The following is a 27,046-nucleotide window of genomic DNA, read 5'->3' as shown; positions in this document are numbered from 1 at the left end:
TAGACATGAGAGCATGTTATCAGGAAATAGCATATTTCCTGATAGACATCTGAGTCTTGCCTGTTTTTTCCTCAAACCTCACAGGGTAGTGTTCCTACACTGACTCAGCCACGTGGATTTGCTGTTTCCCCAACCAGTAATACCATAACAGTTAAGTTATAGACTCCTCTTTGTGCTATCAAAAAATGAGGAAATATGCTGACTGATTTAAAGCTTTCTCTTCCTTGTTGTAGATCAAAAATGGTGCAGAAGTATCAATCTCCCGTTAGAGTCTACAAGTACTCATTCGAAATGGTGATGGCGGTGAGTACAATCTAAACACACTGTATGTGGCTGGTTGCTTGTCTTAAAGTGTATATTCATCTTTGTACTGTTCATACCTATCTGTACAACATACTGTATATAGAATAGGTGATAGCATATGTGAAGTGCTTTTTCCCATCAAAGCTATTAGAAATATTTGTTCATATTTCATAATGCCTTATGCCACTCTAGCTGTTCATGCAGTGTCACCACTGCACATTGGCACATGCACACATGCTCAGATGCACACATGCACGCACACAAGCATGTGCACAGACATGCACACAGATGGCCGCTGTGTTTATAGATTGAGCTCCGTTCCCTGGAGAGGGCTGCATAAGGTGCAGTGCAGTGCTTTTGCTGCAGCAGGAGATGTTTCTTTCTGACTGTGTGCCATGCACTTTCAGCATATGCTCTCTACTCCACAAGAAAAAGCAAAGCTGCCTGACTGCTGTTATTAACACTCAGGCAACACATGTAAATCAAGCACCAGTAATCTGCTGTAGGATGCGGTTTAGTGCAATTCAGGAAGGTCAAGCATGTGTGGTCGGACTCATTAAAAATCCTCCCTTGTATTTGCATGTAAATGGGGACAGCACAATGTGCCTGAAAAGCCCTCCAATATAATACACCTGCATATGTAATATTTGCTGCACTGTTTCGCTTGTAGTCCCTACGTAATACAGGTTACTATCGATGAAGATTACTGACAAGAATGATGGACATATCCGGGGGAAATAATTGAAAATTTACTGCCACTTGTGATTACAATATAATATTCTGGGAAATGACTTCCCTTTCATCTGTTAGATTGTGTGAATGCTCTGTAAATCTGGTGTTTCCAGGCTGTCCAAAGAGAAAGCACCGTATATATTTGTGAATGTGTTGCCTGAGGCATAAATCAGGCTTGCTTGCATAGTTAGGGTGTGTGGTTTTATTGGTGCAGCCCCCCGTCCGATGGTAATTATAGAGGACATAAATCTGAATGCGACCCTTTTGGTTGTCACGAGTGGGCAATCCTGTTCTGTTGCTGAAACCCTCCTTGACTGCAAATGAGTCTGGACTGATGCTGCGCAGAAACTCGCCTTTGGACTGAAATGAATCTGAATATGGCGGCGCCCAGGTGGCTGTCAGTTTCTTGCGGTCTCTGTTCCAAGTTTACACAGGAAGTGACAGGAGAGGTTTTAACGCCTTTTGCTGCATAGACGATGGAGCTGTCTGTGGTTCTGAGTATGCCGCCTCGCACTGACGCTTCATTCTTAGAAAATCGCTGCTTTCCCAAAGGAAACAACCAATTAACATAAATGCTATAGCGACACCAGTCACAGCCTGCTCCCTCATAAGTTGGTAGACGCATATCAAATAATACAAAAAAGTATCATAATCGCTTTAAAATCTTTAATGAACCTGAAGTGTTAATGAAAACAAATTGCTTTAGTCAAATCCTTAATTTTACTGAGGTATAATTTTAATTTTTGGGAAATAAATGATTTAAGTATTTCTTTTACAACAATCAAATGCCTTGAACAGAGCACATCATACTCTACACTGTGTGCCTTGCAAACTGAGTTACAAGAAGAAAATAACACTTACTGCTGTTCCTTGGCTACCATCCTGGTGAACTTTCCAGCGTGTAAAATTGATACCCAGCATTGCTAAGCTGAGTTGTTGTGGCTGTCTTTTTTAGAGGTGGGACCTATTTTAGGTATGTCTGCCATTCTGTAAGCCGTCTGATTATGTAAGTCAAACGAGTAAGATGAATGGCAAATATGTTTTCACCCCATTTTACAACCTGTACAACACACAGAGCGGCACAGAAGAGTGAATTAGGGAAATGGCAGCTGCTCTGAGCTGAGAGAGAGAGTGAAGGGAAAATGTCATCCAGTGTTGTGCCGCAGTGTGGCATGGGGTCGGAGCCCAGAGGGAGGAAGGACAGACACGGGGGTGTAGTCGCTAACCGCCAGAAGTGGAGGGTGTGAAGATTTTACACTGCCTTTAATACCAGACCCTCATCTGGATGGAAAGGATAATTATTCAGGATATTGCCCCTAAAAATACCCCAGTACTGTGTGTTCCTCCTGCCTGTGCCTGCGGCTCCTGGTGTGGCTGAGGCGAGGTGGTATCACCGTGGGTTTGCACTGGGATGGTATGGTTACGTTCGATGTTGTCTGGTGACTCACAAAGGACAGGAAGCTGTTGTCTGCCACGATGTAATTTCCTGTGTGTCAGATCACAGAGTGAACAGACAGTTCACATGGGGACTTGGGTAATATGGCCAAATGTTATTTAGGGGATCAGGTTTAGGCAGTGAGGTTTTGCTTATCTATGGCCAATGTGGCTCGAATGTCAGGGAAGAGATCAGGTTGTGTTTTAATTAAGGGTGCTGTGGTAGGAGCTGTCTGCTGGTGTAGCTCATGTTACCCTCCCCCCAGCTATAGACAGGAGGACCTGTATGCGGTGAACACGATGTACACAAAGCTGTTAGCTGGAGAACATGATGTAGAACCCACTATTGGCAGAGTTATAAGGAGCCATTTGGACAAATGAAAAAAGGTCCACACCCTGCATATAAGGGTATAATTGCCAAGCTTCAATGACAGACTATTTTGAAATTAAGCAGGTGAATTGAATGTAGATCATTCGGGAAATAAAAGGACTGTACAATAGAGCAACAGAGGTAGGCTATACTGGACCTGTCAGACCTACTAGGAGTTGCTAAAAAAAAATACTAAATTTAAAACAGGAATAAGTGGTGAAAATATTTTAATGTTCATCCTTTGAGATTTGTCAATGTTGTCGATACTATGATAGATGAATACTGTCAATCGAAGATCCATGTTTAACTCAGGAGGCTGAACTGCATCTGTGGAAAATCCCATTGTTAGAAATATCTTCCCTGCAGATTATTGCAGGAATGTGCGGGCCTTAATCTCTGAATGCAGGAAAATCTGCCACATGAAATAATCCATAAAGTGTATTATAGATTTGTTTTGGCTCTTCCCCTAAATGAAAGTCTTTGTCTCATTAACAAAGGAAGAAAACTGCTTTATGATGATATGTAAAGTAATCTGCAGAACAGTGCATCAGATTAATAATGTAGGTGAGGGCACATATAACAGCTTCTATCTTTGTTCAGAATCAATGATTTTTAGCCTTTATGATATTTTATTGTTTCCTGCCTCTCGCCCAATGCCTGCTGGGATAGGCTCCAGCACTCCCTGTGACCCTGATCAGGAATAATTGGGTATAGATAATGGATGGATGGATGGATCTTTTATTGTTTCTTTTCTTATGTGATTATTGCCTCTGCACTACCAGCCTTCCATCTGAGGAATTACCATGCCTACATATGTGTCATACAGAACCAGTTTTGCAATTCTAGAGTTCTGTACAATATGAAATGTTGAAATTGTTTAAAATATTGGCTGAGTTGAGGAGAAACATGGCTGTTCTTATTTACATGAGTTCAGGATACAGTATATTCTACTCTGTCACTCTGTTTGTAAATTCGAATAAATCAAAGATAATTTTTATATTTCTGTATATTTCTATATTTTCTACATATACCAACTGATGTCAGTCCTGCAACTGTTTCTAAATGGTACAGTACACATACTGCAGTAGGTAAAATAGGGTAACAAAACTTGCATCCATAGCAGTACCTTGGGTCACCTGAAATAACTCTTAGACAGATTACTTTTTGCTATGTGTGGTATTCAGCATTTTCTTGTAGAAAACATCTGGACAAGGATTTGTCTGGCCTCTTGCCAAGATAACAAGCACAGATCTGGAGACCAATAGCATGTCAGATACATTTAGTCAAAGATGTAGTTTCAAAATGTATCCAGGATACACCCTGCGTAATTTCAGACTAGTGTCTTTTATACTTTCAAAAGCTGATAAAGAACAATAGGGTATGAGATAAATAGGGGGGTTTTGGCTATTATGGAGGACAGACCCAGGAAATATACTACATTTTCTACTAAACTTGCTCATAGGTTTCATTCAAACATTGAGAGAGTTGATGCCTGGATTTTGAATTCTAAATTGTAGTCAGCTCTACATATAATTATTTTTGCCAGTGGGTTTCATTTAATTTTGATATTTCTATTCCATTGATCTTACTAATTCACTTTCTGTTTAATTCACCAAATAATTTTGGCCTTGTGTTAATCTCCAGAGATTTGACCTTCTTTTAAACCAGAACATGCCTGTCGTAGCATGGTTTAATTGTGGACAGTGTACTTTTGCTTCCAAATGGGGCAGATACCTGACTAGATATTCTTGCTCATGGAAATCCACTTCAGTGAATGTCCCTGCAATCGTAGGGTAAGGAACTGTAGCTCCAGGAAAAGCTATGTTGTGCTGTTTGATGGACAGTGTTGTGTTACTGAGTTTCTGAGTTTTCCCCTTGTGCCTAGCTTGTTACTGCTGCTCCCTCCTTCAGATCAAGAGAGAGAGCTATGAAATCTATGTCTGTGTGGGTGCACATTCCCTGAAGTCAGCCTACAACAGCAGCCGTTCAGGGCATGTGCTGCACATTGCTGGCATATTCTAAAGTCTTCTCATACAATCATCGTCCTACAGCTTGTTCTACATACGTCCCCAGGACAAGTACTGTAGCTGAACGTACATTTCACCGGGTGGTTCCAATACTTCACTAACAGCATTGCACTGGCATGGAAAGCTTTCATCCGATAGAATGAAGTGAAAAGTTTAAAGTAAAATACACTGTATGACTAAAAGTGTCTGAACACCCTTTGTTCTGGGGCTGTTTTTCATGGTTTGGGCTAGGCCCTTTGGTTCCAGTGAATGCAAATCTCAATGCTACAGCATACAATCACATTCTAGATGATTCTGTGTTTCCACAACAGTTCGGGGAAGGCCTTTTCCTATGTCAGCATGACAATGCCACCGGGCACACAGCGAGGTCCATATAGAAATGGTTTTTTGCTGGACCGCAACAGCGGGGCCAGCCCTACAAACGTGAATGTCTGTGATTGAGTGACTGAGTGACAGAGTGATGAAGTTACACCATTGGTCGACCGGATCACATGTGTCATGACAACCAAATAAACAACAGCGCAAGTACAGTATTTTCTCCTCAGGCAGGCAGACAACCAGGGCAGGGGATATACGTTACCGGATTACGTATAGGATTACGTTACCGGAGAACAAGAAAAAAGGTAGATTTAACTATCTAACGTTAAGTTAGATAGATTTTACAGTTTAAATAAACATTCGCAATGTATTCTCTATTGATGTTCATGGCCAACTAATTATTATTAATATAATAATATATAGTGAAATAATGTTCCAGCTAACGTTAGCTAAGTTACGTAAACAGATTTGCAACTATACATGAAATAGGCGAAATATCGGTGACAACCTGTACCTAGTTATGTAGGAAAAAATGTCCTTGTTATCCTCCAGTGGTTATTTTTTCAGTGCTTTCACAATTTTTTCAGTGCCGGCAAATAAGTCAGAGGTGGCCCAGCGCTAGCTTTTGGTTGCTAAGGGGACATGTATCGACCACCCCATATAAATGAATGGAACCTCACATAAATTTGCTAGCATACTGTTTAAGTGTCCTGTCTTGCGTATTTGGGGTTAATATGAGAAAGGGTGGTTGCTATCGGCACATCCAGTAATCCGTACATATTCACTGTTGTAACCCAAGTCGCAGGACGCAAAACAGCCGTTTTGGCAAGCGGTTTGAAACTATGAAGCAATATCTGCGCCATTGGGTTTAATGGGTCGCGATGAGATAATTCCGAGCGTGTTGCTTGCAACTATCTCCCAATTAAAGCTGACAGTCTGCACTTTAACCCCATACTCGTTATTTAATTTTCAAATTAAATGTGCTGGATTTCAGAGCCAAAACATAAAATTGTGTGACTACCCCAATACTTTTGCATTTAACTATATTTTAGAACGTAACTATTTAATGAAATCACATTTATACGTGATTGAAAACATTGGAATATCAGTCTCAGTAAGTAGCTCTAACTCTGTTACTAATGCACAGTCCTGAAAATGTCATTATTTCAAATTATTTGAAAGCAAAAATTTAACTATTTATAAAGCAGGCTACTATTAGCTGCATTTAGCATTTAACTGCTAAATTATTATCCTGAATTCTAAACAGGTGTTCAAACTTGTTCTTGTTAACTTTCCTGCTCCTCATTTCGAATTCTTCTCAACCATAATGAAGTAATTTCACTCATTAACTTTTCAAGAACAACTGAATGTATTTCTTCAAATATATTCTTTCATATCAGTTTATCTATTAAAATGGTCTTGCCTTATTTTGTTTTTAAACTACGTAAAATAAAATCAGTGTTTGAATATTAAAACAAATAACTCTTTCAAATGATATTCACAAAAATAAAATTTCAAATGCAACTATTCTGGCCCAGGTCTGCTCTTATGCCAAATTTACAGTTAATGGTTCATGCCAGGCCTACTGAACTCAAGGTCCTGCAGGCCACAGTGTCTGCAGGTATTTGCTCCAACCATGCACTACACCACCAGATTTCAGTAATTACAGTATTTTACTTCCTTTGTCCAGAAAGTTAACTGATTAATGAAATCAGTTAGTGTATTGCATGGTTGGTTGGAGCATGCAGACACTGAGGCCTGCTGGAACTTTGAGTTTATAACTAGGTCGATATATTCGGTGTTGGTAGGTGTGTCCACATTGTAAAATGTGCCTTTTGTCAAATTGTAATGAAAGTTGTTAAATAGTTAGTGCTTGTTTCTTACAACACATTGTATTGTCTGCCCACTTCTGCATTTCAGTCAGGGGAGTATAAATAATTTATGATTGCACAAAAATAGTATTGGGGGTGGTTGAAAAATTCAAAAAATTTTAAATGACTATAAAAATGACCTTTTGAAGATACCCTTAGGGAAATTACTGCTTGGTGTCAAACTGGTTACATGAAATGTAAACTTGAGAGATTGAATTTCAGATGATTATTTAGCTTCCAGAAAGGAATGCTGTTCACCTGAAAGAGAGTAGATGCATTTCAGTTTTTCATTAGGAAAATCTCTCAGGCAGTAACCATTGCACTCTAATGCAGAGGAGAACATTAGCATGGGATATTTATTACATATAAGGCTTATGTTATGATGCTAGGCAGATGGAATATTCATTTTTTTAGAATTGGAGCCTACATTGGAGCATCTACTCTATTTACAAGCCCTGCCCCCCCCCCCCCTTCTTCCTCTAACCCCTTTATAGTATACTGGCTTAATTAAAATGTGGCTATATTTCTCATCTGGCAGAGTGAAAAGAGTTTAATTTTTCTTTTCCAGTGTCAGGTTCTGGACTTGTCAACCTGTGTGCTATCCATTAATGGACCATGGCAATCTAATCAGGATGAGACGCAGCACCATAAAACAGGAGTCAATGCAGTGGAGGGAGTGCACACAGTGTGTCACAGGTTCAATTTATTGAATAATTTCTAAGACAAAATGCTGTTTTTGTTTGTAGGTTCCATCCCAGGCATTGTTCCCCCTGTTGCTTTGTTTGTTATTTTTTATCAGCCTTTAAATTGATCGTTGATCCCCAAAATGTAAATGTATTTTTTTTGTTTTTATTGGGAAAGTGCATTTATACTGGGAGGCACAGTAAGTTGGGTCCCATCAGTAGAAGTGATGGGCAAAAGCAGTCAGTACATTTACCATCTTCTACAAAGCAAATTTTTTAAATATGTCTGTTTGATGGGTATTGACACATTTATGATCTTGTGAGGAACTGGTTCATCAGCTCTGCATAGTCTTAACATTTGCCTCTCTTAATGATGCTTTATCTGTCGATGGGAGTATATATAGCCCAGTAATTGAGTGCGAAATCTCATGAGTTTCACTGAATTTTTTTCTGGGAGAAAGGTCTCTGATGAGATAAAGTACTAAAGTACTTTTATAGATATACCTCAAATTTAAATGTGTGACTATAATAAGTGAAACTGGAAGAAAAGCATACTGACCTGTCAGCCTTATCATGAATACACTCTAAACACTATCAGTGTCATCAGTGGATAGAGGAGACTATTTCCTGTGTTTATATAGAATTTTGTAACTCGGGATATGCTGTAGAAGTCTTCCATACACATTTTAAACAATATACACAATAGATTATACTTATAATATGACTTTTATTTATACCACAAAGGCAATTATATATACAGTGAGCTCCATAATGCTTTGGGAAAAGACATATTTTTCATAGATTTGGCTCTGTACTTTTAGAAAGTGCACACTCAGCTTCTATTTTTAATGCATTTTAATGCATTTTGGTTTTACCGTGTAGAAATTACAGAACCTTTTATACACAGTCCCCCCTCCATTTCAAGGCATCATAACATTTGGGACAAATGACTTCACAAGTGTTTCTAATTAGTCAGGTGTGTTCAATTGCTTCCTTAGTGCAGGTATAAGATAGCTTTCAGCATCTAGTCTTGATTCTAGGCTTTTGATTGCCATTGGTGTCTGTCAACATGAGGACCAGAGTTGCACCAATGAATGTCAAGGAAGCCATTATAAGGCTGAGAAATAAGGAAAAAACCTGTCAGAGGCTTACCAAAATAAAAGTGTGAACCTTGCTAGGAAATGTCACGTGATCTCTCCGGTATCCAGCGGACTGATAGCGAGCACAAGCCGTCTGAAGAGCACTGTTCTCAGGCTCCACTGCTCTCTATGGGGCTTTGGTGAGCTCCAGTGCAGCCTACAGTGATGTCAGCCGTATCATTTTCAGGGGTTACATGTATCATCTTTCCTAATTATAGCAGCATGTGGGAAGGAGCATGCGGTGTTGTTTTTTTTTAAAACTCCTCCTCAGTGTAAAATCTGTCAGGCAGTGACATTAACGCAAGCTGTGGACTCATTCGTGTCATCGGAAGCATCCCAGCACTTTGCGGCTCTGCCCCCTGGTCCGTGTTCCCATCCCTGTCTGGATTTAGGTTCTCACACTGAGAGCATTGTGTGATTGGCAGGGACTGGAGCATTTACCAAGTGCCAAGCTTCAGCACAGGTTTAGCCAACACTATTAGAGGAGGGTGCATTGTAGACTGGGTGCATATCTGTGTGGGAGATGAGCCTGGGTTTTCTGAGCTGAGTTCTAAACCACACTGGGGAAAAATGTGCGCTTTCCCTCCATCAGGAAAGGAAGACATTTCACCAAACACAGCGCCGCAGTGTGTGTGAGACTGTGCCATTGTGCCTTCTCTCTCAGGAGCGATTTAGAGCAAACTCTTCTCTGGGTCACAGCTCACCTTCCTAGAGGGAGAGGGTGGGCATGGTGACACAGAAGGAGGGGGAGGGGCTGTCGTGAGGAGCGGGTGACTTGTCTGTGCGCTGCCGTTTTTCAGGCGGCTGACACATCGATCACAGCAACCCGATTGGCGTAGGAGGCGGCCCCCCCCGTTGCCGCAGCGCGGATCACGTGGGCGTTGCCGCCGAAACTCATCGGTTGTGTCATCCCCGGGGTCGGCCCGGCGTTTATGGCTGCGCTGAGCAGCGGTGTGGGGGCTGTAAATTAGCCCGAGGAGAGATGGCCTTCTGCTGTACGTCTCTCAGCGCCCTGCAATCGCAACATCCCCCCTCATGGTTAAACACCCAGGCTGCATTAACACCATGGTTGCCATAGAGACCGCTGCATCAAGGCCAGTTCTGCAGGAGGCTCTCGCAGATTTTAATGAGCTTCTCGGCACCTCATTTCCCAGCACAACATGCTACTGGTTCCTGGGAGAGGAGCTGTTCCTGTTCTGGGAGGATGGCTGCTGTCACAAACAAAAGGCGCAGACCTACTGCAATTCCCCTCTCCTTTAGCTGCTCTGTGACCCAGATCTATCAAAAACCAAGGGCACGCGTGAGGAAAGAGCTGAGGCACTGCAACACCACCAATGGGAGCTGCTCGCTGTATGAGGAAGTGATGCCATACAAGGGCAGACTAGAATACCTGACCTTGAAGTTGTGCTTTGTGGTTTTTCATACACTTGCATGAGAAATTTGGAGAGGTATTTCTGCAGTGCTGCTAAAGCCATGTCTTCCATTGGTTGGTAAAAAAAAAAAAAACCTGATCTAATTAGTGCTATTCAATGTCCATAACAACACAATCTGTATCAACCCAGTGAATGGAATGGAAGCATTCAGTTGTGCAGATATTACGCTAGTAAGGAAGCTGAAAACCTCAGACGTTTTAGCTGACCATGGAACGTGATCAGCGATGTCGCGCCGTGTGCCTGGTTATCAGGTGTTCTCACTCGCGTCACTGGCCGCAAAGCGTAATGAACTCGTGACGCTAAACTGCAAGTGAGCCATTGTTTAGGAAAAAGGCTGCACCCAATATAGCACGGCAGAACTCAAAACAATAACCTGTACTACACATCGTGAAATATTAACAAGACAGTATTTTTTTGGCTACTGCTCATCAATTATGTTTTAAATAGCTTTTCTTGTGCACTTGTATTTGTTATTGTGCTCTCTCCCTCATAACTTGAAACAACCAAAGTGTGTTAGCATCCAAAATATCTCCCTTTGAATAAAGATTAATTTTAGCTCTCTTGGGTTTTATGTGGACCATTGGTGACATGGAAACAGAGTTCCCATTTAGTTCTCAAAAGCAGAACAGTTTTTAACATACTGTTGATATTTAAGAAGCAGGCAAGAAGAGAAACAGTCCATTTAGCTGTTCAATGCCGCAGACGATGCATGAGCCACATCAATAAAGCATATTATCTATATTAAAAAGCATATTACATGGAAAGCATAGTAGAGGTCTTTGGGAGAGCCAGGTCATGTCACAGAGACTGAAGGTGGTCTGTGGCTGCAGACAGTCATGTGCAAGGCTGCACAAGCTGCCGGTTGTGTCGGAGACTGTTTGACGGGCATCTGTCCTTTTTCTCAGGCGTACGAGAAGCGCTTCCCCACCTGCCCACAGATCCCCGTCTTCCTGGGCAGCGAGGTGCTCAGCGATGTCACCAGCGAAGACGGGTCCCTGCACGTCATCGAGCGCAGCTGCAAGCTCAACGTGGACGCACCACGACTCCTCAAAAAGGTGAGGGGGCTGTCCCGCTGGGGAAACCACACTGTCCCAAGAGCACGGAAACCACAAGTGCTCTGACATTCAGAGGCTGATTGTGGCACTTGACTGGTGAGGGGCCATCAGTAACGGCATTTAGAGAAGCAGGAGATGGTGCCTCCTTCGGGTCCTTCTGCTTATGAATAAGGATCAGGCTGATACCTCAGGCCTTAATGAGGAATAAATCATAGATTTAAATGTAAAGTAGCTATTCTTTCTGTATTCATCGTATAAATGATGTTATCTGCATTCATTGTATATGTAATATTATCTAATATCTTAAATTCAGATTCACTTTCTTCCCTTTCACTTTGGAATAGTCGGTAATAGACAAATTACACTGATATGTATATCTGTAGCATTCAGTTAAGAATACTTCTGTGCATAAGCTAGTGGGAAGTTGGGAACTCTTTACTGAAAACAATTAGATCCAAACTTTTTATCAACTGAATTAATTTCATTGGCAACAGCAGTTGAGTCTGTGGCATGAGACTGCAGATTTTGAAACTGCACTCCACTGAACCACCTCCCTTCACAGATTGCAGGAGTAGAATACGTTTACTTCATTCAGAAGAATACTCTCAACTGGAAGGACCGGACGCTGCTTATCGAGGCCCACAACGAGACCTTCGCCAGCCGGGTGACGGTCATCGAGACGTGCAGCTACAGCGTGAGTGTGTCTGCACACATGCGCCCTGACTTTAGTTTGCTTCATTGATTATGTCTACAGTATTTCAGTGTATTATACTGCACATGCTGAGCTTCATTAATAGCTTTTGCCAATTAAGTTTCTGTTGCTTGTTTTATTCAATGATGCAAACATCAAAATACAATATTATAGTATGTCATGGAATTGGCTTCAGACAATGGGCCTCATTCACAAAACCTTTCCTAAATTATTCTTACTTTTGTTCTTAAAGATTTTCCTATGAATAACTAATAGGGGGTTTATGACACATGTGCAGACCTTTGTTTTGTGCATATAACAGGTGTATGAGATGATGAATTCTGAATGTTTGCAAATTTTAAGTGTTAATGTGATTAGCATAAGGAAACCGCCATGAACAAATACAGATAAGAAAAGAATTATGAATTCCAATATGTTCTTGTAAACATTCTTACCCACAGTTTACAATCAGATATGATCATACATGTTTCGTGAATGAGGCCCAGTATTTTTAGATTCAGGAACATCAGGTCCACCATTACTTTGGCCAAGTAAACAAATAGGTGTTTGTAGCATTCAGTTTGTTGGAATAGATTAGCCTCGGCCACACCTACCAGTGAAGAGAGCACACGCACCTGGGTTGCGTTAGCTTGATAGCCCAGGTGCTTAAATGTGTATTCTTCTCCACAAGACTGGGAGAGTGAGTTTTTGAGTTGAGTTTACTCCAGCACAAAACAAAGGGAACCGCCGCTGAAAAGCAGGAGGAGCTGGTCAGCTGAAAAGCGGGTCAGCTGTGAGCAGCGAGCTAAAAAGTTGTCGCTCAGTTTTGCTTTCTTTCATCTTTGTTATTTTAGTTTGTTGTTTTAGTTAATTTTTTTTTGCCCAGAAGCTGTGAAGGAGCAGGGTGAAGGTGTTAGATTTATTTAATTTTATGTTGGTGCGGGTGCACGCTTTCTCTCTGTCTCTGTGGCAACCAACAGTGCACTTCCGGAACTGCCACATCTCCCTCCCAGGGGTGCCACACTGGGGTGTGACAGTGTTATAATGGTTGTGATGGATCTGTGCTGTTCTCACCTAAGTTGTGCACTTTTTTAATGCGTAGGGATGTGTGTGTTGAGCGGGGGGTTACAGCACAGCTGCGACAATGCAGAGATGCTGAAAAAGAATGCTGACTAAAGAGACCACAGAGAGCTGTAGTAATCATCTCATTTTCTGCTGCAAATTAGGAGGCACCTGCAATAGTGCTCTTAAACCAATGTGTCTGCCTGCTTCTTCTGAAGACATACTGTGGCACTTCTAATCCTGTTGTTAGTTTCAGATTTTAAAAAATGCCCCTGCTCCAACAACTGAGTAACGTTCTAAACTGGAGCCAATCCCAAATGCATGTTTCTGGGACAGTGCAATAAGAATGTGTCACGCTGTTACAGGACCTGTTCCATTTCCCAAAAAATCCCTGTCTTATTAAAAGATTGGTGGCCGGACATAAACGCTGGTTCAGCGGAAGGGTGTGAAAGCAAGAGGTGCAAAAAATAAATAGAGCTCAGAAACAGGTTAAATTAAAACTACCAGACAGCAAGCATCCTTTATGTTGAAAATGTGTAGTTGTTAGATATTAAATAGCAATGAGCTTCAGTGAGCTCATAACGGGTCCATAAGTCTAACACCAAACACAGCTAATAAACCCTATTTGAAAAGTAGAACACTGGTAGCAGATCGTTGGTTGAGCAATTGGCTATAGCACATACCGTCTCTGTCAACTCGGTTTTTAAAAATAGCATAGTTTTGCCCTCACTCCACTTGGATTCTCTCGATGTACACAGCGTGTACCCAGAAATTTGCCAGTATGCAATTAGGTAATGAGAGACCCATGACCAGCACACAGATTATATAAATGACACCTCCCTCCCCTGCTGTTGTTGCTGTAGCCATTTGTGTGACAAGTGGAACATCACATCCAGCAGAGAGAGGAGCTGTGGCTGTAATTTTGTAGGCAGATGCAAAGACGGCATCTGTACGCTGCAGTCTTATGTAAAGTGTGTGTGTGTGTGTCTCTGACTTTGATAAATGACATGCCTTCAAGAAGTAGACAGCCTCATGTATTCCAGGCTGCCCAGCTGTTGCCTTTTGTAGACCTGCAGGGCAACATCGTCTTAAACTCCTTTTAGTCTCTCACCATACATAAGCATGTTAAAAGTGGGATCACTCTTTAAATGTATTTGTCACATTTAGATGAACGCATTTACAAAAGAACACTGTTTGTGAATGTTAGGGGGACGCACTGTACCACTGATCTCTGAAAAGTCAATTAAATGACGCTGTTCCTCATCAGAACTGATCAGTGCTGTTGACATTTGGGGTATATAGAACTAGATATCATGAAAATATTCTGTTCTGTGTTACAGTGGTCTCTAAAACAAGAACCTTTTTTAAGGTCTGTATGCCCACTGTCTTTTACAGGTTCATCCAGAGAATGAAGATTGGACATGTTTTGAGCAGTCTGCCTCCCTAGATATCAAATCCTTCTTCGGGTTTGAAAACACCGTGGAGAAGATTGCAATGAAACAGTACACTGCCAATATCAAGCGGGTAACAATCCTGTTATTTTGCAATATTAAACACCTCGTCTCATTCTCAGATGGCAGGACTGTGGCTTACTATCTGATAGCAACTTTAGCATTTCCATTGGATTCCATTTAGAGTTCCCAGAAAGCACCTCCTCCTGTGTCTCACTTGTCTCACCGCCTGAATGTTCATTCATGTTTATTGGCTGTGTATCTGCTGGCTGTGCATGGTTCTCACTAAAGAAGACAAATATGGGCATCTCTGAAGAGCTATTTGATTCAACTCTAGCACAGGTTTGATTTAACAAGTGTGGCCCATGGTTTGCATTTTGCCAACAGTTGGCCAGAAAATGCTATATTGTTTGGTGATGTCTTTTATTGTCTATTATGGAAGATGAAATGAAGCATTTGAACACAAAAGCAGCATCTGTCTCATGCGCGAGACAATTTAGTGAGGGTGATGAGAAAATCACTGCGGATAAATTGGCAGATCAGAGACCTTTGTGGCCAACAAACTGCACACAAAACATTTTTCACAATATCACTGTAGCCGGCTTATCATCAAGCACAGTGCCTGGCTCATGCGGCTAGACAATACTAAACATTTCAAATGGCATACAGAATATTTTGCAAAGGCCAAAAATAGAATCCTGCAGTTAAGGTGCTCTCTGAGTATTATTATGCACGTTTTCAGCTAGTATACAAAATGTTTGAAGTCAATTAAAAAACAGGGAGGTTTTCAAAATTATGGGTTTTTGTGAAGATAAATCTGCAGAGGTCAGTAAGGCAAATGTAAGCATATTGTATAAACGCCATAGTGCTTTCCACTGCCTTATGGGAGGAGGAGTCACGCGACTTTGCCCCTGACCCTGCTGGCTGCGCTTTGATCTGCTGTGATCTCGATAGCGCTACATTCCGCTGATTCTGGACAGCATGCTCAGGCTCACCAGGCCTGTGTCACAGCCGTGCTCTGATAGCGTGTGACACCCTGCTGTACCCCAGAGGCCCTGCCGTGGAGCGCTGCAACAGAGCCCCTCAGCTACGCCAACATGCACAGAGCCCACTTTGTTCTTCAGTCGCTATTACATATCACACTGTCAGAGCTTTAACACCAAAGCTTTAACCGGCAAACCTTTAGCGCCCCAAGCAACTGGCTAGTGATATGTATTGTATGATACGTAGATGTCATTTCTGAGCCACTGTATTGTTTTTTTAATGGAATAAGTGGTTAGAGTAAGCCCCAGTGTGGCTAATGCAGGATGTTCCTCTTGCATGTTTGTGCCTGTTTGTTTGCGGAACAAAAAGGCTGGGGGACCGCAGTCCTCGTCTGCACAGGGACTGCACAGTGCTCACATCTGGCTGCAGTGCGTCATACCTTGTGCTGTCTCGGCCTCAGAGGCGAACACTGCTGACCCAGTGCAGCAGCAGTGGGGAGTATGTGGGCCATTGGCGTGCCTGTCTGCCCTCCCTCCCTCCCATCGTTCCCCTGCAAACCTGATTAACCTCCTGCCCTCTCCTAGCTCAGCGGCGTAATACATTCTATTAGAGAAAATGAAGAGACAAGCAGTTTTTGAAGAATTTTGAGACTATTTTGTATGAACTGTTTTATTATTGGCTCATCAGTAGGAGGGACATGGTGGACCAATAAGGAGCAACAGTATAGCCTATAATAGGTGCTCTAGGGCTCTACCCTTGAGCACCTAGTTCAAAGCACCGCTAGCATACCGCAGCAGCATTACTCTGAGTATCTGACAGGACCATTAGTAAAGGGAGTAATGTCAGACAGACTGCTGTCCTGCTTTTTGTTGAGAACCAGTGAAGATTTTGACAACTCAAGCACTCTGCTGCAATATGAGCAGGTCAGTGCAGGTGAAATGGACTGCAGACCTTCCCATTATTCAGCTGACAGTTTTAATTGTGCAAAACGCACCGTGGCAGCGAGCCAGTCGTCCTGCTCATTTAATCACTCTCTACTGCAGATCCTCTCTGTCTGCAGTGGGGCAGGCCAGGGGAACGGGGCATGACCAAAAAAAGACACTGAACGCCTTAACGCTCCATGTTTGCAAAGACCGTAACCGCTTGTCTTTGGAGTGTCATTGATTACCAAAGGTCCCCAGATTGGATTATTATCGCAAGCCTCTCTTTACATTTAGCCTCATCTCTCATTGAGAAGGTTTATTTTTCAATAATATTTAATACCACAGGTAACCTCCAATCTCATCACATTTAACATCAGCTCTCCTTGCTGTATTTTTTTCCCCCTTTCAGGGCAAAGAGGTGATTGAGTATTATCTGAACGAGCTGATAGCGGAGGGGATCACAGAGATTCCTCGCTGGGTCCCACCAGAGAAGCGAGCCCTGATCAAGCCCGTGACCCTGCCCTGCACCCCCAGGCTGGACCTGGACTCCCTCACTCAGAGCAGCACCAAAGACGCTACCAGCAGCCTTAGTGGCGCCGCGGGGCCGACCACGCCAGACGGTGAGCGGTGCTGACAGTAATGGAGCGAGCGAGCTGTGAAATCTGTGACGAGCAGAGCAGACATATCCCCTGAGCACCAGTGCCACATTTCTGCCGAGGCTTACATTCAACTTTATTTTAGGTCCTACTTTTTTGTTGTTAAAGGGCACCTACACTGATTAACACCAATTTAATGAAAGCAGCATACCAAATGAAATACAGTGTGTGCATCATAACTGAAGACTGTCATGATGGGAGGCCCTCATTGCAGATTTAAACAGGGTTATGTGAGGCTGTAGTTTCTCCCATTCATCTGCCTCCATTGAAGTTTGTGGGAAGTAGAAAAAGGACCTTAACAGGCTCAGCAGGAATCACTCCCCCCCCCCCCCTCCACAAAAAACTGAAAGCAGTATTGTTTCATTTCAAATCCAAGGTGCTGCATAACTTCGCCAAAATAACAAAAAAAAAAGTGTCACTGTCCAGATACTTAAAAACTACACGGTATGTCCAGTTTGAAACCTTCATTTCATGTGAAGCTGCGCTCAATGATTGTCATCAGTCTTCCATACTGTATTACTTTCACTGTACACAAGGCAGGAACAGTCTTTGTGTATGACTCACAAGGCCTACTCTACAACAGGCTCATCAGCATGGCGGTATTATTTAAACAGAAATTGCCGTGTGATTTAAAATTGATTCAAACTATATTTGTTTAATTTATTGTGCAGTTCATATAGTGGGTCATGTGACTATGACCTTTACCTTATACATACACTTAAAGTCATTACTGGGTGATGATTATATGAAAACCGGAGTGTTAACAGAACGAAAACTAGGAAAACTGCAGGGACGATGGTCTCATTGGTCATTGGGCAATCCCACAGCACAGGGCCTTGCGGAATAACTGGTCTTCAGGCCTCTCACTGACATTGACCACAGAGCCGTTGACAGCTGCTGCTGGTGACAGACAGAGGACGCTGGGAGCCGGACCGAGACCTACATTCTCAGGTTATGTAAGCTCAGTGCATGCTGCTATTTATTAGGCAGATAGGGAGCAGCTTTCTCCAAGTACACAGATGTGCTGAAACAGCAGTTTTAACTTCAGAGGACAAATCTTTGAAGGGGGCAGAGACTTAAAACACAACTATGTTACTAACATCAACAATAATACCAGTAGCGAGAGGAAATTAGGACAGACCTAAGTAAGAGTTTCACATAATTTCCATCAAATGCACTTCCTCCACAGCTTCTGTGCCAAGTCACTCTCTGTTTTTCCCAAGATCTACAAGAGCAGAGGTGTTGTGACAACCACTCGGATCTCTGTTGAAATTGAACAGTCTGCTGGAGAACTGTATAATCCAGACACTGCTTCAGTCTGCACTGTAATGAGAAATGAAATCACCCTGCAGAACGCTGAATTAGCAGCATCGCTGTGTCTTGTAATGCCTCTGCGTCTCCCGGTGTTCATCCATGTGATTTGATATGATAATGTGTTCCTCAGTGTATCTGTTATTTGTATTGTGTTCCTGAGTATGTCTGGCTGTTTAGTTTGTTTTGCGTATGTGGTTGTGTTTATCTGCACATAACAGTGTTAACTGTAACTCTTCCACTTGCTTTCCAATCAGAAGCATGTTGAGATCCCGTATCTCATGCTATAAGATCAGTGTAACAGTAACCCTGTTTTTCCCTACACTCAGCCAAACAAATCAATATACTATTGGACAAGAGTGCGTTACAGCAAAACATCACACTCCAGCCCATTCCAGCGGTCAAAGTACACTGTCTGCTGAGAAGAGGATATATGAAAATGATACACTCCGACAGGGGTGCCTGCTGGTGAGGTGCCATTCCCTCACTGTGACCCCCACGTTTTGGCTGTAATCTTCCGATCCTGTCGTACGTTATCAGAAGGTCACAGCGAGGAAAAGGTACCTCACAAATGAACTCCAGCGGATCACCCAGAAAAAAAAAAATAGCGTGTCTTCCAAACAGAGCACTACTATTGTGACTCACGTGACTGTACAAAGGTGAGAGACGTGATTTGATTTGAAGAGATAAGTGACTGTAGTTTGTTGTTGCAATCTTTTAGCAGACAAGTTAGATGCCGATTACATTGAGCGCTACCTTGGACAACTGACACCAATGCAGGAGAGCTGTCTGATTCAACTGAGGCAGTGGCTGCAGGAGACACACAAGGGAAAGGTATGTCCTTCAAGTTTCAGGTCTGAATTGAAACATATCTTCACAACTACGTTTATCCTTTTTGTCAGATCTTACATTTCTATTACGTGTACTGAAAAGCAAATTTATGTGACTTGTCCAAAATGCCCACAGCCATTATAAGGTGCGTTCTGTGTGTGAAAACAACAAACAATGTACCTTTGTGTGGGCGTAGATCAGGGCTGCCCAACCCTGTTCCTGGAGATCTACCGTCCTGTAGGTTTTCATTTCAACCTTAATTTAGCATACCTGATTCTTCTAATTAGCAGCTCTGCAAGCTCTAGCTGTTGAATAAGGTGTGTTTTGTTAGGGTTGGAGTGAAAACCCACAGGACAGTAGATCTCCAGGAACTGGATTGGGTAGCCCTGGCGTAGATAATGTGTACGCTTTAATCATCACTCCACATTATGCATTTAGTGCTAACAGCAACTTACAATAAGTGCACATTCGGTTGCATTTAAATATGTAAGTTTCCCTCTAACCATTATTTCGTTCAGTTAAATGTTAAATCCTTGTCATACCCAGGGATGCTTAACATAGCTTTAAAAACACCCTGAAGTGAGCTGTCCTCTCCATATGCATGGACTAATACCCTGATAACCAACTTCAACATGTGAAAGTTCAGAGGGAGTGACTGAACTGAAGAATGTAATATCTTTGCCTTTTCAGGCAATAGGAGCTGTATTAGTATTAGTGGCTTAACTCTATGAAAACAATTTCTCTTTTCTGTAGTCAGAAGCTGGTGAATGGAAAGCAGAGAAGGTAAAGAGTAATGCATGCTGCGTGAGACATGTGGATAACCTGTATAGATCTGAGGAGGAACCACTAGCAGACAAATCACCAGGACCAGAGCTTACCATGTGTGTATAATCGGTGTAGGCAATGCTGTGAGGCACACATAAGCTCTGTTGTTCCTAATTTGCATAATGACATAGTGGCTCAGGGTTACTGTAAGCTTGGCAGCATTCAAAACATCTTTTATTTGAGTTGTATTATTCCTGCCTCTGAATATTATTAACATCAGTATGTAATTACTAGTCACAAACCATGGGACAGGGTTTGAATTTCATATATGATGACACAGTGAAAAAATAATGTCAGGAATGATAACTGTTTTTTAGGGAGTATTTGTGAAATTGTGGGATTTTGTCTCAAGCTGTAACAGGATTGAGAGACAGTAGCGGAACGGTACATCTGCAGTTACATACAGTACATACTGCATTTTACCACAATCCTATTGATTTCCATAATTAAATAATGTGTGAAAGCAGGAGCCAAGTGTTAGAGCCAAAATTGGATGTGCAGGGAGTAATGAAAATGTACAAATGGTTATCCTGTTACTGGAGAAAAGAAAGAGGATACCATTGGTTGTGAGTGCAGCGGACAAGGCTATTCTTTACTGTCTTGAGGGGGCACATTAAGTGTAGGTAAGCCGTAGATCATTCATTTCCTTTCAGTGAAAAAAGTACCTCCTTGCAGATTCTATTTCCACAGCTAAATCTAAGGATATTTATATGTTCTCACTATAGCAATAGCCAGCGATACGTTTCTTCTTTGGAATCAGTCCAATCTCACCAAAGAGCTTGAGCCAGCTGGTTTCCATGGCTAGCAGTTCATCACATCTGCATTAATCCAGGCTGCCAGTTCCTAAAGGACTCCTTCCTGATATTTAAATGCACCATTCTCACAGTGCATTTAAAAGAAGCACAGGCTATTGCTACAGATATAAAAACATAGAAATTTCCAAAAATTGCTTAATTCATAGTCACTTCTTTTTCATTTTTGGAAGTCCCACCATGCTTTATTTATAGCCAATTTTGCAGCTTTCAATCACATAAAACAGATCAAATGCATTCCAAGTAACATTATCAATCAGAAGCATTTCACTGCATAAAACTGGCTAGCCTAACATCAGAATCAAGGATACAATATCAGGGTTTTACCAGAGGCACAGCCAGTCCCCTGCAGAATGCCTTTCAATATACAATCGCTGCTGTTTGCATGAAGAAACATGAGAATGGTGTTAGCGTTTTCAAAATAACCTACAACTTTCTGCACATTAGCTTCCTGCCTCTCAGTAACGACCTTTTCCTAGACCTTTTGCTTTGATTTACTTGCATGACCACAGACATCTATCAGTAATAAGAGCGACATGTTGAAAACAAGCCACTGTTTACAACATGACACGGCACTCATTCATAAAACCTGTATTTTACATGGCTACTAATGTTTGCGGTGATTTCTCTCATTGGTTTTCTGGATCGGTCCTGGGCGCTTTGGGTAGCCGCGCACTGTACACCCCCCTCTTTCCCCCTTCCGTCAGATCCCTAAGGACGAGCACATCCTGCGCTTCCTGCGCGCTCGGGACTTCAACATGGACAAGGCGCGGGAGATGCTGTGCCAGTCGCTCACCTGGAGGAAGCAGTACCAGGTGGACTACATCCTGGAGACGTGGAGGCCGCCCGCCTTCCTGGAGGAGTACTACGCCGGCGGCTGGCACTTCCACGACAGAAACGGGCGGCCGCTCTACATCCTGCGCCTGGGCCAGATGGACACCAAGGGCCTGGTGAAGGCGCTGGGAGAGGAGGCCCTGCTCAGACACGTGGGTACTCCGCCACAGCCCATGTCCTGGGGCCTCAGATACAAGGAGACTGGATCAACATCATGTCGTTATGTATTTGTTGTTAACAGAGTTTGGTCAATTGAGTTCTGCCTGGAACTGAAATCTTGTATTTGTGAACATAAACAATCAAAATCAGTGCAAAAATGTGTATTTCCTTGATTTTTTATTTTTGGTAGGTTTTGTCTATTAATGAGGAGGGGCAAAAAAGATGCGAAGAGAACACCAAGATATTTGGAAGACCCATCACGTCAGTACCCCCTCATGATCATTTTCCAATTCCCCAAATACTTACATTTTGCTTTTCGTGACGAAGCGATTCCAAGTTTGAAGTTGCTGACTTCACGCAGTCGGACGTTTGATGGCTTGTGCTTTCCCACCAGGTCTTGGACGTGCCTGGTGGACCTCGAGGGCTTGAACATGAGGCACCTGTGGAGGCCAGGGGTGAAGGCCCTCCTGCGAATCATCGAGGTGGTGGAGGCCAACTACCCCGAGACTCTGGGCAGGCTGCTGATAGTGCGAGCCCCGCGCGTCTTCCCTGTGCTCTGGACTCTGGTGCGTATGGCACCTGCATCTTCAACACGTTACAAACGCTGATGTATTAGCACTACTGATTAGCGCTGCTTGTGACTTGAACAAATCCAGATATATGAAAGAATTATTATCTGTAATAAAATAGGTCATTTGGAGAGCTCTGCGGCTGGTACAACATTGAACTAAACACACTGCCTCTGTCCTGTCTGTCTAGGTCAGTCCATTCATAAATGATAACACGCGGCAGAAATTCCTCGTCTACAGCGGCAACAATTATCAGGGAGTGGGAGGACTCGTAGATTACATCGACAAAGAGATTATCCCTGACTTTCTCGGGGGAGATTGTCTGGTAAGCTACTTTACTTTATCACATTTATAAAAATAGAAAGGACGATATTTTTTCACCTTTTGGGTTACTGCTGTTTGGTCTACAGGAAATTATGAACACTTTGACCTTTCCTGGACAATTGTTTTTCACGCTGTTAAGCAACAGAAGGGAGCTTAGTGTAATAATGTATGAAAGATGTGTGCTTGTTTGGCCTTGCTGACTGGACTGTACTTTTCAGTGCAATGTCCCAGAGGGTGGCCTGGTTCCAAAATCCCTCTATCAAACTGAGGAAGACTTGGAAAATTCCGATCATATCAAACTATGGACAGAGACCATCTACCAATCAGCTCATGTCTTTAAAGGAGCTCCTCATGAGGTAATAAGCACATCAAGCAGCGATGCAGAGCTGTATAATTGCGCCTACATTTACTGTTTTAAGGGACTGTTGAGTTATGCAATCCATCTGGCACTTGACAATTCACATACCCCGTTATGAAAGACCTTCACAGCAATTATTCTGGCAGAATATAATCATTATCAAGTGTCTGATGTCACTGCCTAAAGGAACATTCAAGCCCCCGCAAAACACTTTGCAATGCTCATGCTGTAATGCAATGTTCAAAAAATGCACTGAAGCAACAGCATAATGATTAACAATGGTTTTGATCCCTACAAGATTGTCATTGAGATCCTGGAGGGCTCCTCTGTCATCACCTGGGACTTTGACATCCTGAAAGGAGACTTGGTGTTCAACATCTTCCACTCCAAAAGGTCCCCACAGACGGCCAAGAAAGATCCGGCAACCTCAGCGCCCGGAGTCAACAACGTCCAGCTTATAGAGAGGAGCTGGGTGCTGGGTGTGGACTACAGCATGGTGGAGTCTCCCCTAATGTGCCGAGAGGGAGAGAGCATCCAGGTCTGTATAAACAGTTATTTCAGCATGTGTGGCCTTGAACGAGTTTGTCAGTTCTCCTTTGACCTCTCACTAATAAGGTGTTTCCGCCCACAGAACTGCTGCTCACTGGATGTTTTTAGTTTAGCGCTCCACTCTAGGTAAACTCTAGAGACTGTAGTGCATGAAACTCACAGGAGGGCAGCTGTTTCTGAGATGCTAGAACCATTACATCTGGCAACAATACTCATACCATAGTCAGAATTGCTTAGACCACGCATCTTGCCCATTCTGATGTTTAATTGAACAACTAAACCTCTCCATCATGTCTGTAAGCTTTACATTTTCAGTAGCAGCCACATGATTCCGTTTGGAGGAGCAGGCAATTTGCGTTAGCGATCAGGTGTACCAAATAAAGTGACCACTGAATGTGTACACTTGGGGTCAGAAGTAGAAATATTAGTTTAGGTAAATTAGGTTATGTTTTTAGACTGTTCTTATGAATATGTGATCTAAAAGTACAACTGATAGCTAGCTAGAGCTATGAAGTCATTGATATGGATGTGGTAGTGAGGAAGTGACAGCATTAGTGAGTATGACAGTTACAGCGTGGACCTGTCTGCTCTCCACAGGGCTCTCACATTACCCGCTGGCCCGGCCTGTACATCCTGCAGTGGAAGGTGACGGGTCACGTCTCCAACACTGGCACCGCCCTGCCCCGTGTGGATGACGTGCTGGCCTCACTGCAAGTCTCCTCCCACAAGTGCAAGGTCATGTACTACACCGAGGTGCTGGCGTCCGAGGACTTTAGGTAGGGCCTTCAGTGACCCATCTAGTCCTACACAGTTTTCAGCCATTTTATGCATTCCTTGCTGAAATTAGAACATACTTTAGATGATGTTTGCTAGTTGCAGCAGTACTATTAAGACTATACTTGTCTGTGCACATAATTATTTTCAGCATCATTGATATTGATGAAAGATTAGAGTATTTACCTGCCACTATAAATTTTTGATTCCAAAATAAGTACATTGCTGTTGTATTGCAGGTGTATTACTGTTTTGGGGAAAAAATTACATGTTATAATTATGAAATTCCATGCAAAGTGATTCTAGCTCTGTGCATACTGGTATTCACTGGTTTACACTTAGTATAGCATTATCTGGCTATAAAGAAGCACTTTTTATTTTAGCAGTGGCAGTAAATATTAATTGTCTGCTATTAAGGAATATTAGGAATCTTCTGGTGTCCAGGCGTTGCGAAGGTTCTTTCAAATGAGAATGGACTACCAAGAGTTTGTAACTTAAAACCCTTTAGTCACAAATACTACACTGCTTTGACTTTGTTGAGGACAGATCTGAGAAAGTGCCTGTGGTTGAGCTCTGTGCGTTTGTGTGTCACGCAGGGGTTCCATGACGAGCCTGGAGTCCTGTCACAGCGGTTTCTCTCAACTAAGCGCTGGAACCACATCCTCCAGCCAATCACAGAGCAGCTCCCTCATCTCCAGATAGTCCCTCAGGACCTGGGGCAGCTTCACTATGAGCCACAATGGGCACAAACAAATATTCAAGATATTCAATCAGACAGACCGATACACAGACCGCATACAGAAATCCACCCAAACCAACAACTTTCACTAGAATTTTCTGTAAAGTGTCCTTCATAATTACATTACATCATTAGCACAGTTATGAAATATCCTTCTCCATCAATATGAATCAGAATGTAATGGAAATGGAATATTTGATAGATGGAAATTTAGCATAGCCTATGACATTCTATGTCATTGACGTAAGAATTTGATTAAGTAGTGTATATGAAGGTTTTATATATTTTACATATAGGTCCTATATCGGAACCTTCACTGGGCACAGTACATAATATTGACACGTTATATATGCATACATACTCCTACAGATATCAACAAAACATATAAGAAGGGCTAGATAACCACAAGTGGAAAACCGTATGCTACTATGAACAGTCCAGGTATTGTAAGTATGCATTTGAGCTACAATGTTTTTTAAATGTTTGAAGATAACGTAGAAAAATAAGGCATACATTTCTCACCTCAAAGGGGACAGAGAAAAGGTACTGTGTCTTGATTATAATGTGCATTCAGCTGCAGCGATTGCTGTACATATTTTTCTATGGGCTTAACAAATATGGCCACTGCGAATAGGGCCACCGCAAGAGCAATTTTCATGCAACTGAAACGTTCTCTGATGCCTATACTAATTAACTCTTGGTTCATATGTCCATCTAACAATGCAATAGAGGTGATGTGCATGGGTGACCACTGTAGTCCTCCTGTAGTTGCTGCTAAGACCTCCCATTTCCACGTTTCATTTGTTTTAAAACGAAACTGAAGAGCCTGGCTCCTTTCGAAAAAGCACAGGCATCGCGTTCCGGCATGTTCTCGGCGCAGTTCTGTTCTTAAGTGCATGTCCTAGAGAAACTGCAGGAACCCTGTGGGACACAACACTGAAACCTGCATAGCACAGCATCCCAAACTGTGCAACCTTAATTAGCACAGGGCTATAATCTGTAAATAGATTTCAATTTTCTGTGTAATTTAAAGCCATATTTGTTTTAATGCTGTAGTGTTCAGGAGAATAGAATGTGACTGAAAGGGAAGCTTCAAGACTAAGGACCTTTTGATTACTCAAGGGCTTTTTATATCAGCAATACTGAGGAAGCACAGTCGATGCACTGATGTAAAGTCAACTTCTGAGCCAAGAGGCTTTAATTATTTACTGCCTTAAAACTCCATTTTGATTTGAAGTTAAAACAGCCATTAATTAGAATGAGCCTCTTACCAAATAGAGGGATTTAGATTTTATTGAAAGAATTCAGATAATACTGAGAAACTAGAAAACAAAAAAAGCACATTTGAGGGTAAATATTTTGCTTAATTTTTAAGGCTCTTTTCACAAAACTATTTACACATTTTAAAATGGAAGAAAGTTGAAGATGAATACAGGGAGTTTTCTAAAGTTAATATGAAGACTGTAAATGTGATTATTTCCACTGTTGACAGGGTAACTGGCAGAAGTGACAGTACGTAGTTATTCATTTTAAAAATTATATACTGTCTTGGGAGAACTATATTTTTTAAATAATATCCATAGAAAAATTGAAAGCCATTAATATTGCATTCACAGTTTATACTGTAGCTACTACAAACTGCATTTTAAACTAAAAAAGTAATTTTATGAAAGGAAGATGAACTATATTCATGTAACTGGATGGCAAATGTCCATGTTATTACTGTAAAATAAACAACTGCAAAGGAAACCTGGTGTTTTGCTTTGTTTGGCGTCATATCTTCAAATATAACAGAGCTGCAGGATGATGCTGAAGTGTCCTGGGTTAGC

The 27,046-nt window shown here is 42.1% G+C and overlaps 1 protein-coding gene across 5 annotated transcripts in view; it reads left to right on the top strand.

The window, feature by feature from the left end:
- LOC118220548 (SEC14-like protein 5) overlaps positions 1-26,962 on the top strand; it is a 29,436-nt gene extending 2,474 nt beyond the window's left edge. Inside the window, exons 2-17 of one of the 5 annotated variants that reach the window (XM_035404376.1) lie at positions 85-150; positions 234-303; positions 11,216-11,365; positions 11,928-12,059; positions 14,514-14,642; positions 16,886-17,096; positions 19,165-19,277; positions 20,028-20,057; positions 21,619-21,897; positions 22,095-22,165; positions 22,299-22,470; positions 22,664-22,798; positions 23,016-23,153; positions 23,454-23,693; positions 24,302-24,480; positions 25,075-26,962. In XM_035404376.1, the coding sequence (XP_035260267.1) occupies positions 241-303; positions 11,216-11,365; positions 11,928-12,059; positions 14,514-14,642; positions 16,886-17,096; positions 19,165-19,277; positions 20,028-20,057; positions 21,619-21,897; positions 22,095-22,165; positions 22,299-22,470; positions 22,664-22,798; positions 23,016-23,153; positions 23,454-23,693; positions 24,302-24,480; positions 25,075-25,180 (2,148 nt within the window). In that variant the 5' untranslated portion in view covers positions 85-150; positions 234-240 and the 3' untranslated portion in view covers positions 25,181-26,962. The remainder of the gene's footprint in view (positions 1-84; positions 151-233; positions 304-11,215; positions 11,366-11,927; positions 12,060-14,513; positions 14,643-16,885; positions 17,097-19,164; positions 19,278-20,027; positions 20,058-21,618; positions 21,898-22,094; positions 22,166-22,298; positions 22,471-22,663; positions 22,799-23,015; positions 23,154-23,453; positions 23,694-24,301; positions 24,481-25,074) is intronic. The other 4 variants (XM_035404377.1, XM_035404375.1, XM_035404379.1 and 1 more) reach the window with 4 other exon arrangements.
- The last annotated feature ends 84 nt before the right edge of the window (positions 26,963-27,046 follow it).

Source organism: Anguilla anguilla, chromosome 2, assembly GCF_013347855.1.
Source record: "Anguilla anguilla isolate fAngAng1 chromosome 2, fAngAng1.pri, whole genome shotgun sequence".
Classification (NCBI taxonomy): domain Eukaryota; kingdom Metazoa; phylum Chordata; class Actinopteri; order Anguilliformes; family Anguillidae; genus Anguilla; species Anguilla anguilla.
Note: the sequence above shows the minus strand (reverse complement) of the source record. Positions and strands in the feature narration are given on the sequence as shown.